The sequence below is a fragment of the Daktulosphaira vitifoliae genome, unplaced genomic scaffold (assembly GCF_025091365.1).
Source record: "Daktulosphaira vitifoliae isolate Bord-2020 unplaced genomic scaffold, ASM2509136v1 Scaffold_2, whole genome shotgun sequence".
Taxonomy (NCBI): Eukaryota; Metazoa; Arthropoda; class Insecta; order Hemiptera; family Phylloxeridae; genus Daktulosphaira; species Daktulosphaira vitifoliae.
In genome coordinates this window covers 38,823,169-38,835,029 of record NW_026099573.1, presented here as the reverse complement: position 1 = coordinate 38,835,029, position 11,861 = coordinate 38,823,169, and the positions used below count along the sequence as shown (strand labels likewise).

The window sequence follows — 11,861 nt, the reverse complement described above, 5'->3', positions numbered from 1 at the left end:
AAAATCAATTAAGCACCTCACTAATTCTAATTCGAATTTATGTTAATTCTTTTGACTTCAGATATCAGAAGCCATAAACCGTAGAAGAATTTTACTGAAATGGTACAAAAATACATCATACTTGCAGTTAATTTTTAAATTTATTGGTTTATGTAAATAAAAATGTTAAGTATAAACTACATAATTTTGTTTTATTTTTAGCTTCGATAAGAAGCTGAGAAGGTATTAATTTTACCATGATGTTTTTTTTTTGTGTCTGTTGCCACTTTTTCTCAGATCTCGCTAAACCGATTTTTTTCAAGAATACGCTAAAAGATTACAAATTGTTTCTAGCCGAAGATATTAACCTCATAAATTGAAAAAACTTCCATCATTCCCCGTAAATGGGGAAAATGTCTAAAAAAATTACAATTTTTAAAATCGGTAAATTTCGTCATTTTTTTTTTTTCACTTCCTTTTCTTAAAACTTCCATAACTTTTTCAAAAATTAACAAATCAACATAATTTGTTTATATATTGGAATCTTAAGTCATTCTCTTGTATTTGATATAATATTTTTGAAAATTTGACCATTTACCTACCCACAAGAAGGGATTCCAAATAGCAACTTTTCTCAAAACTCAACTTTTTCAACTTAAGTTTTGAAAATATTTCAGAAATACTGCGTCCTTTAAACAAATATCAAATTAAAGGTTATGTTACGTACTATAAATTTAAAAAAAAATGTTGTCCCGAAATATTATCTTTTATGTGCAAATGGCTGCCGTATTTAAAAAAATGCTATTTTTGTGTTAACATTTTCGTTTTTCGATTTAAAATTTTCATCTTTAAATTACTATAACTATTCAAAAAAATGTATGTATCAACACAAATTTTTTTTTCTAAATACATTATTTATACTTCCCTCATTTATCATACTTTTTATTTAAATTGGATAATTTCCCTTTATACAGTTGATGTTCAAAACTTGAAACATACGTATAAAAAGTAGTGAACTTTTGTAACGTGACAAAAGTATCTTGTTATTTTTTTGTCTATTTGTATATATATATATATTTGTTTTGAGCCGAATGCGGACTGCGACGGCGTTTGTCAGTAATATTATTATGATAAGGTATTGTGATTTGTTTATGCGCGTGCGAGATAGTCAGCTGTGTACTACTTCAGACCGGTTAATGGACGGCATTTGTGTGTACATTCACCCCTCTCCTTTCCTATCTTGAACGTCATTTGCACTGCTCACCGCATACATTGTCGCCTTATTTAAATTGTTCTTAGTAATTTCCGGCACTGGGTATTAGGTTTTTTTTGACCCCTACTCCAAAGGCTAGCCGTGTTGTCGCCAACAGACCGCCGGGTCAAACGTCGGACGGGTTGTCGGGGAATAGCCATAGTCGGAACTGGTCGCACTATTTCCCGTCCGTAGCGTAAGTTTTTTTCTTTTTGGTTGTGTGCGCTGCAACATTTTAATTTTATATATATTTTTTGTCGTGAGTGCCCGCTATTCTTTATATCATGTGATTTTTTTTTAATTGGCGTCGGTTGAGCCTGCCTCATTTTCTGTAGCCCTTCGGGGCTGGTAATGTATAAGTTTTGTTTTAATGTTTTGAGCCTGATTATTTTTTTTTTGTGCGCCGTGCCATAAGCACGTGTTGCAAATTTTTTTTATATATTTTTTTTGTAGGTGTCCTTATATTTTTTTTATTTAGGTCCCGCAACATGACAGGCGTGTACAAGACCACCTGTCATGTTATATCCATATTTTTTGTGATTTTTTATATAGGTTTGATACTATTTTTTTTATTGGGTGATGAATATATTATTGGTACAATGTGGTGACGTAGTGCATTTTATTCCGGGGTGTCCCAACGTCTTGCAAGCTAAGCCTAACTGCCAGAAACCAGTCGCTTACTTGGGACGTATACCCGCCGTGCTTAGCGGCAATGCTGCGATTAATAGCCGGCGGGTACCCGAAGACGTTCATCGTATTCTCTAATAATAAAAGTGTAGGTGTAACTATTTTTTTTATTAATATCTATTTTTTTTTTTCTCTCTCTTTTTGTTCCCCTTTAATTTGTAGACGAGGTTTTTTGACCATTCGGTTTTTTGCCTCGTAATAACTTAATTTTTTTTTTTTTTTTACTTAATAAAGTCCCCTTAATTTAACTTAACCATCATCTGTTTTTTCTTTTTTTTGCGTGTTCCATCTTCAATGGACTCGTGTATTTTTTTTTTCCTTTCAAAAATCTACTCCCCTAGTTTATAAGGTACGGGCAACGGCCTTGTATAAGGTCATCCCTGATCTATATGGTTATGTGACAACTGTCACGAGGTTTTGGTGTACATCTACTATCAACGACTCAACGGACATCAACTTTAATGTTTATTAAATATATATTTTTTGTTCTAATTGTTTTAATATAAAAAAGTTAATTTTTTAAAAAAAAAAAAAATCCTACTGTGGTCCGACAATATACTGTCTCGCCCAGTAGGTTGGCGACCCTTTTCTTATAATTTTGTAAAACGCCATGAAAGTTACAAATTTCTCGTTGCGGCCAATTAATTTGATTTTTATATATTTGTAACCTTTCACTTTTTTAACTTAACATTTGAAAATGTTCCGGAAATACTGCGTCCTTTCAACATATATAAAATTAAAGCTTATGTCATATAATATAAAATTTAAAAAAAAATTTGTCCCGACGACCTATCTTCTATGTGCAAATGGCTACCGTATTCAAAAATATGTTATTTTTGTGTTAAAATCATAGGTTTTGTATTTTATTTTATTTTAAAATATCTTATAAGGGCAATACACTGACTTTCATTAATATTATATAATTTAATTGACATAGAAAAAAGTTCATAAGACACAAGAAATTAAACTTATTAAAATTTTTTTACTTTTTTAAAGTTGAAAAAGTAATTTTTAAATTTGAGTTAGTTTAAATTGCCAATTTTATCATGCGAAGAAAGCAATGAACAGTTGCCAAATCGGTAATACTTTTGTGTTTAAGTTTTAAAGTGTTTAAATAATTTAAACATATAAAAAGTAGAACTTTTTCAACTTAACTTTTGAAAATGTTCCAGAAATACTGCGTTCTTTAAACATATGTCAAATTAAATCTTATAATAAATACTATAAGTTAAAAAAAAAAAAAAAAAAAATTGTCCCAATACCTTTTCTTCTATGGGAAAATGGCTGTCGAATTTAATGAAAAATGTAATTTTTATGTAAAAATTTTTAATACTTAAAACTATGGCAGTTTTAAGTATTTAAGTTATGGCAACTTTTTGAAAAATGAACAAATAAAAATAATTATTTTTTATATTGAATCCTAAGATATTTTTCTTTCATTTGATATCAATTTTTTGAAAATCTGAATCTAAACCTGCCATAGGGGTGATTCAATAAATTAATTTTTGCACACAAGTTAAGATTTTTGAATTAAATTTTTGAGAATATTCCGGGAATATAAACACTTTTATTTAATCTTCAATCAAAGCTTATATTATATACTTTATTATGAAAAAAAAATTCGAAACATAAACTTTAATCTATGTCAATTAATTGACATAGATTAGAGTTCATAAGACAAAAGTAGTTAAACTTATATACATTTTTTTGCTTTTTTATAGTGACTTTTATCAACCAGACGAAAGCGACGAACAAGTACTTGTGTCTTTCAAGCTTAGGGTACGAGATTCAAATCAAACTAAGGAAATTAATATTTTGCATTTTTTTTGAGTTAGAAAAAAGTTTTCAAATAATTTGTTTTTTATCTCATTTAGATTCAATAACTTCAATAAATATTAAGGAAAAATATTACTGTAGTCTTCTCTCGTGAGAAGAAATTTCTTATTCATGTTAATATTATTTTTCTATGTGGGTTTATTGTGACTGTGATTTATTTTTTCAACGTTCACTTAACCTATATTTTTCAATGATACGTCAAATGATTATAATACGTATTACCCTCAAAAATTAAAAAAAATCCCTTAAGCAAATAAAAAGTAGCTTAAATAACTTTATCCAAACAAACAATTAAAATCATTTATTTCTAATATTTATAAACTATTCATTGTCAAATTATATTTGATATGATAAAAGTATTCAACTATAAAAGTAAATAATTTTACTTTGTAATTTATTAATTTTTTAACTCTATTTGTGTGTGCTACTATCAGTCTATAANTGTTTATTTTTTTTTAATACCCCAAACTATTCATAAAAAAATCATCCATATTGTTTATGCTAATATTAAGTTCTAACTTAAAAATCCTATGGCATATAAATTAAATTTGAATTTACAAACTGAAGTAGATAACTTCATTATTTAAACCTTTTAAGTAGAAAATTTTTACAAATATAAATGAATGCAAGATTTTGCAAGAGTATTGTGACAAGACTCACAACAAGAACAAGATTTTATGGGCAAAACCAAGAACAAGAACAAGACTAAATAAGCAAGACCAAGAACAAGAACAAGACTAGATTTGCAAGACCAAAACCAAGACCAAGACTGAGTTAGCAAAGCAAGACCAAGACCAAGACTGAGCTATCAAGAACAAGACTATGACCAAGACTTTGACAGTCTTGGTCTTGTTCTTGTTTTGCTCATCACTACCTGAATTTAACAATGGATTTTTACAATTATAATCAAATTTTATAATACGCTCAATTGAATAGATCTTTTTAACAACTTTTTTTAATGTTTTTTTTAGTTAAAGTAAATCATTAAAATTAATTTAGTTCAGCATATTTCAATTGCAGAATCTTTTTAAACACCAAAAGTTAATTAGTAATGAATATTATGATTTCTATTTAAGGGATCTATTATAATAAAAATGAAAAAAAAAATCGAACTTTTCTGATAAATTTACGTAAATAGTAATTATAAAATTTCCTGACTATATATTAATCTTAACAATACATTTTTTTTTCTATTTAATGATGGTAATTTCAAACTTGCAAGTCGATCTAAAAATTATGGTTAAATTAATTTTTTTTTTTATTATACACTTTCCCAAAAACAACTTTAAAAAACTTGAAAAGAGTTCTCCGTTTTTTTAAAAGGAGGATTGAAAAATTTGTCACCTTATCAAGATCATTAATAATTTGTTTAAGTAATTTTAAATTTAAAACAATTCGGGAAAGTGTAATTATTTTTTTAAAACATCTATCATTCAATTATATCAAAGTAAAAACATTTTACTATGAAAATTTCAGTATTTTTAAAATTATTATATAATTATAAAAAAAACCTAGCTTAACTGGGACCTTAATTTAGTTCCTCTAAATTTATTTTCAATAAAAATAGTCAGTTTTTCAAGAGAAGAAGCAATAATTAAGTTTTTTAATTTACAGATTTATAACATAAATTTATAAGTCATAAAAATTTGTATATACAGAGTGATCCAAATATATATGCGTTATAAACTTAAACATAGAGAGAGATTCAAATATATACATGTTATAATATTAAACATACAGAGTCAATTTTTTTCTATTTCATGATGGAAACTTCAATCTTGCAAGTTGAGCTAAAAGTTATGGCAAATTCATTTTTTTTTCAATTATAAACTTTCACTTTGAAGAATAAAAAAAAGTAGGTTAAAAATTATTAAATCTAACATATTAAAAATCAATATCAATAATAATTTGAAAACGATTAATTATAAAAATTATATATTATATGTTTGAATCTAAGAATTATTAATCTGAAAATATTTAAGGAAATAGAAGTTGATGTTGCTTTTGTAATTATCTACCAATTTCTTAGAATTAAACACTATCTACCAATCGGTTGGGTTGGGTTTTAATAAAATATTCAATTTTTTCCTTGTAACATTTAATACTGTGTTTGAATGACAAAATTATCAAATATATCTTTTATAAAGCATGTTCTTTTTTAACATTTATATTTGGCAGAATTTTCTGATATAAATAAAAATTATTAAAACATTTAGTTATTATGGACAGTAATCCAACTAGTGTGGATAGAGATCATAAATAAATATCTCTCTAGAAAAAAGATGGCATGTATCATATTTTTAGTAAAATTTAAGAAAAAATAGGAACCTAATTGAATTGTGATTGGCAGTCCCTGCTACTCTAGTTGTGTTACTGATTATAAAATAAATGCAAGGAAATTACATCAATATCATGATAAATTATTATAATCATAATACATCGTTCTCAGAAATTCTAATATAATTTTTTTTAAGAACAAGAAGGTTCATTTATATAAGTTTTTGGGGTAAATATTGGAGTACTAGCAGAAGAATTGTTTTACTTAATAAAGTATAATAGTTAAAATACCAAATTCTGAAAAATGTTTTTTATTTAAAACACTATTTTCCGGTACCAAAGTTTGTCTATAAAACTCTTACCGTTCAAGATCTCTAATTTCATCTTGTGGTACTTCAAAAAAAATGTACATTTATTTTAAGGTATATTATTTAAAAATTAAATATTATTAAACAAAATAAAGTTGAATTGGCAACAGTAGTGTTTGACTATATAATATCAAATGAAATGACATTTCATTGATTAACTTAGTGTTTAAGTTTTGTAATATTTTGTTTCATCTAGTCAATACAAATAATATATATTTATACTTATTAACATATGATTGAAAAAAGTATTTTGAATTTCTAACAGTGCAATCAATTTATTGAGAATTAGTTATTTTAGTAATTTTACTAGATTGCGTCAAGTAGCATAGTTCAATCACTATATCAATAACGGTTCAACTCATTAACCAAAATGCCAAACCTGTCTATATAACTGTGATTACGAACCATAGATAAGTGTTGATAATAGTACCTAGCTCCCATTCTTCTTCCATCGTTCATATCGTTATCACTGATTAAAAATTATAACTATCTGTAGTGTATATTAATCATTTTGAGCGAAATTTGTAACTATTGAATTTGACACCAAAAGACATTCAAAGTTATACTTCGAAAACTATTTAATTCTGCGCTAATGTTATTTAGCGTCCTCGAAACAATGTTATATGTCGTGTAAATAATTTTTTAAATTACTGTTAATACTGAGTGGAATTTACAATAAAACTGTGACAGAGTTTAATTGGTGATTAATGATGACCGAGAAACGAGTTGTGTTTTTTCCAAATACTTTATTGGATTCCTCTCTTAACTATCATCCATTAATGGGTTTTATCAGATCAGTTGACAACGTTAGTTATTATTTTATTTTCAACGAGTTTAGTACAGACGGTTTTAGTGTAGACACTGAAGTGCAGACGTTAGGACATTTCCTAAGAAATCAATGTAATTTCTGCATAAAACATAAAGAATGTTTGCAGCAGCAGATTAATTTATGTATTACTGAAGTCGATGGAAAAATATCCATTAATCTCAGTTCATCTGGAAAAACTGAAGATGTTTTTGTGCTCATTGTTTATGATCCTTTGAAATTTTGTAACTATGAAGTATTACTAGAGAACAGAAAAAACACTAGTAGTTATGTATGTTTTATTATGCTCTCCAAAAGATTGGCTAGTATAAAAAAATCTAAAACTTTTGAATCGTGTCAATTAAACTTGTTTATAAATTTTACGCCATATTTATTGATAATTTTGAAGAAATTTATTTCTTTTTTTAATATTAAAATTGTACAGACAACATTGTTGAGATTAACGTTGTTGCAATACATTCTGGCCGTAGTAAAAAACCAAGTGTGGCTTATTGAGGAAAACCTTACACAAAATAACAAAACTTCTAAAACTAAAGCCATGAATTATTTATTATCTTGTTTATTTGATGCTATCCTAGGAACTATGTGTCTCCATATGCTTGTTGCAATGTTTACATCATCTGAAAAACTTTTTTATTTTCTATCTAATATTTCTTATGTGAGTTTTTCAAACAAGTCTATTAAAATCATAACTTAATAATGATACTGACATTCATGAATATATTTTTAAATTTAAATTTAGTATATAATCAAGGCTCTTCAAGGTACTCTGCAGTGGCTAATGGGTAGTCCAGCAGGATTGAAACTCAACGATCCTCTAAATAGCTTATTAGGAACTTGTTTTCTTTATCTAGTCAATATATGGTGGTCATTTTTAGGTAAATTTAATGAGTTTCACAATTAAATTATCTATTTTTACATGTCAATATTAAGATATAATTTTACAATTTATTTTACCACTATTTAAAATTAAATAATTATAAACAATTATTTTTCAGTTATTTGTCGACCTCTTTTAGAAATTGTATATAATTTATATATGTTTATTGGAAAATTTGGATTATCATTCCAAATTGCTATATTGGAAGATGTTCTTGCTTTAGTTACCTTTCATGTGTATTGTATTTATGTATATGCAGCATGGTTAGTAAAAATATATCCTAATGACAAAATACTTAAAAAATAGTCCTCGTAAAAATATTATTTTTAACATTATGTAAACAATTGGTTATTTTTTAGGCTATACAACTTACAGTGGAAGAGTTTGACAATACTAGCAAAGTTATTTGTTGGCCGGAGCTGTAATCCGCAACCGGGGAGAACGACTCCATATACCACTCAGCAACTTTATGTTGGCACAATATCTTTTGCTATACTTTTGTTCCTGTTACCAACTACATTAATTTATTATGTTGTCTTTGTTGTTGTACGTAAATAAAATATAATTCTAACCATTTAGACAAAATAAATTTTTTTAATTTGATATTTTAGATGCGAATATTACTAGTGATGATCAGAGGATTATTGATTCGTTCTAGATACACCCTGCAGATATTACCAGTATATACAACTCTGATATGGTTTTTAAAACCTAGTTTAACTGCTGGTAAGCATATTTTCATTGGCATGACTATGAATTAAGTATCTCTGCAAACAAAAACTTGTATTGTTTCATGAAATAATTTTAAATAAAGGAAATGATATTTAGCCTCATATAAAAAAATTTTCCAGTGCGATTTTATTTTTTAAATTTTGGTTATAAATTAAAGTGAATATTTATTACAGGCATTGTTAAATTGGAGATCTTAGATAAATCTAAATCTAACACGGTCGTATTGAATGCTACTTTGGTAAATGACTCTTGGTGGGCTACCATCAAAAATTACATTCCAGAATCAGTTGAGAAGCCTTTGACAGTTTCATGGATATCCTTAATAGAAAGAGTGTGTTCTGGTAAATTACTTTATCCCATTTAAGTTGTAATAAGTTCAAGATTGCGAGTTTTTACTATTTTATGAAGAATAAATACTTATTTTACTATAATATATGTTCTGCTCTCCATAGTATCAACATTTTTTAATTGACTTCTAAAAAATTATTTAATAGTTGACCAAATAAAAATATATTCATAATTGAAATTCAGAAAAAAATAAAAAAGATTACTTTTTACTTTCAACTCAAAAAGCAGTAAATAATAATTCTAAGTGTAATTATAATAATCTGGATTTTAAATAAGTGCATCCTTGTTGGAAAAATGATAATTAAAATAAAAAAATTGAGATGTTGACAAATTTTAGATATCTAAATTATATATTTCTAATGAATATTGAAAATATTTTCAATATTCAATGTATTATTAAATTGAATATATTTTATTTGAAATGGTACAAAATTATGTATATGTATATTTTTATTGAAATAAAGGCTGCAGCAACAAAGAACATTGGGCATGATTACATGCATACCAAGTGTATATCACAATAAAATAGCTATTTAAATAATTAGAATAGGTTAACAATGAGAATGAATAAAAGTTGGTCACTAGCACATAAGTTCAAAGGCGTAAAGCATTTAAGTAAATGTATTTGAATAAAAGTATTCAAATACTTTCATTGGTATTGAATAGTATTTTTAAATACATTTAATAAAAAGTATCTGAGTAGTATTTTAAATACAATTATTTAGTATTTAATACTGTTTAATATTCAGTACTATTAATATACTTTTTTTTTCTAATTTGCTAACCGTAACACAGCAAGCAAATTAAACTCAGTCAAAATGAAAATTGAGAATAATTCTCTGTTATTTTATATGTTACATTATAGTATAACATAATTATTGTGCTTATCTAAATGCTATTATGTATACATCTATTTTTAATACATCAGTTGAACCTACAATAGCCTATTGCAGGTTCAAATGATTTACTCTATTGTCAATAAGACATACTTTACAGGTTTTTACACGTGTACTAATATTTATTTTTTTCACTGATTAGTCTCCAATAATTAATTTTATTTACCTCTAACAAAAAATATCGAAAATAATAAATGAATTCTCTTAATTTAAGAGTACTCAATATTTGACTCAAATTACCCTCTTGGTAATTATTTAGGTGGAACCTTTTGCTCTTAGTTAAAATAAAAACATTATTATTATTTTTTAATTGTATTCTTAGTATTTGAAATACTTTTGTAAAGTAATTGAGTATTACTCAAATACTTTTGTATGAAAAGTATTCAAATAGTATTTTAAAAACATTTTTTTTTTAAATATTTGAGTATTATTTAAAATACTTTTTAAAAGTATTTTTTACAACTATGCATAAGTTATACAAATATTATATTAAGTCAAATATTTCGGTAGTCTTGAGGAATTTTGTCATCTTTCGTACAGAGTTAAGGTCTTGTTTTAGCGATTGAGAGAGGTGGTGAGGTATCCCATGTGCCTCTCTTTGATTTTGATATTTTTGACAATTTGTAGAAATATGTTTGACTGAGTTAGTGACTTTGCAATATCGCATATTGGTGGAGTACTGTTGTTCATTAAATACCTATGACTTAGGCAAAAGTGTCCAATTCTGAGCTTGTCAATGATGACTTGGTGTCTGTATGGTATGTCGAGTTGCGGTCATTTTTGGGCGTTTGGTTTTTTGCTAGTATGTCAGCCTTTTCATTTCTTTGGATTAATGAGCGTCCTGGAACCCGTATCATTTTTAAAAATATACCTTTGTGGTGTATTGAGTGGACTGTGTTTTTTATTAAATTGACCAGTAAGTTTGAGTTAAATGGATTATCTATGCTGGTAAGTGCACTGAGAGAATGGGTTAAGATAATTGAGTCTCCGATATTGTTTTCTTGAATATATTCAAGTGCCTTCAGTATAGCATGTTTCATCTGTGTATATTGAGCAATGTTTTGGTAACTTATAGGTCTTATAGGAGTTTTCAAGTACTATAGATAATCCTATTCCTTTTTCAATCTTAGATGCATCAGTGTATAATTTGTTCCAGTTTTGTAAATTGTTCATAAATTCTATAAATTTGGTATTGTAAATTATTTGAGGGGTTGAGAGTTTGGGCAAGTGGTGTAGTTCATAGTTGATACCTAATATATCTGACCATACTTGGAATATTCTAAATGTCTTTGGGATCATTCCTTCTATATTGATGTTATTTTCTTTCAGAGTTTTATTAATATAACTGAGTAAGTAAATCATTAGTTTTTCGTATAACGCTAAATTTTAATGTGTTACCTGTTCTTATAATTTTGAGGAGTAATTTCAGATATATTACATATACTTACTATAGGACTTTATTTGAATGCTCCTAAAGCATAATGTAAGTCAGCATTGTGTACGAAGATAAAGAATCCATACTCCAATTTAAAAAGAATTAGTGATATATAAATGGTAAGTAATGTTCCCAACGAAGCTCCCTATTGAGTGTCTGCAATTAGGTTGAGTTTAGTTTCAGATTTTTTTTTAGATAACTCACATGATGTTTCCAGCTGTGTTTGTGGTCAAATGTAATCCCCAAGATTTTTATTACTTTACAGTTGGGAATTTTGATGTTACAGAGATTAATATGAAATTGGTTATAACTTTTTTTTTTTAATAATATACATTTGGATTTAGT

General features: G+C 26.6%; 1 protein-coding gene and 1 long non-coding RNA gene across 3 annotated transcripts; both read left to right on the top strand.

The window, feature by feature from the left end:
- Nucleotides 1-1,042: 1,042 nt before the first annotated feature.
- Nucleotides 1,043-3,895, top strand: LOC126899926 (uncharacterized). Its single transcript, XR_007702749.1, has 2 exons — nucleotides 1,043-2,006; nucleotides 3,640-3,895. It is a non-coding gene; the product is annotated as an uncharacterized LOC126899926 (long non-coding RNA).
- A 1,695-nt stretch (nucleotides 3,896-5,590) lies between these two features.
- LOC126899925 (phosphatidylinositol N-acetylglucosaminyltransferase subunit Q) lies at nucleotides 5,591-9,268 on the top strand. 2 transcript variants are annotated; one of them, XM_050675207.1, is made up of 7 exons: nucleotides 5,591-5,609; nucleotides 7,650-7,883; nucleotides 7,968-8,103; nucleotides 8,224-8,368; nucleotides 8,465-8,651; nucleotides 8,717-8,831; nucleotides 9,011-9,268. In XM_050675207.1, exons 2-7 carry the CDS (start codon nucleotides 7,764-7,766, stop codon nucleotides 9,199-9,201), a joined length of 894 nt encoding a protein of 297 aa, XP_050531164.1. In that variant the 5' UTR covers nucleotides 5,591-5,609; nucleotides 7,650-7,763; the 3' UTR covers nucleotides 9,202-9,268. The 2 variants fall into 2 exon arrangements, with proteins under 2 accessions (XP_050531164.1, XP_050531163.1); XM_050675206.1 differs by lacking the exon at nucleotides 5,591-5,609 and having other exon boundaries at nucleotides 6,789-7,883.
- The last annotated feature ends 2,593 nt before the right edge of the window (nucleotides 9,269-11,861 follow it).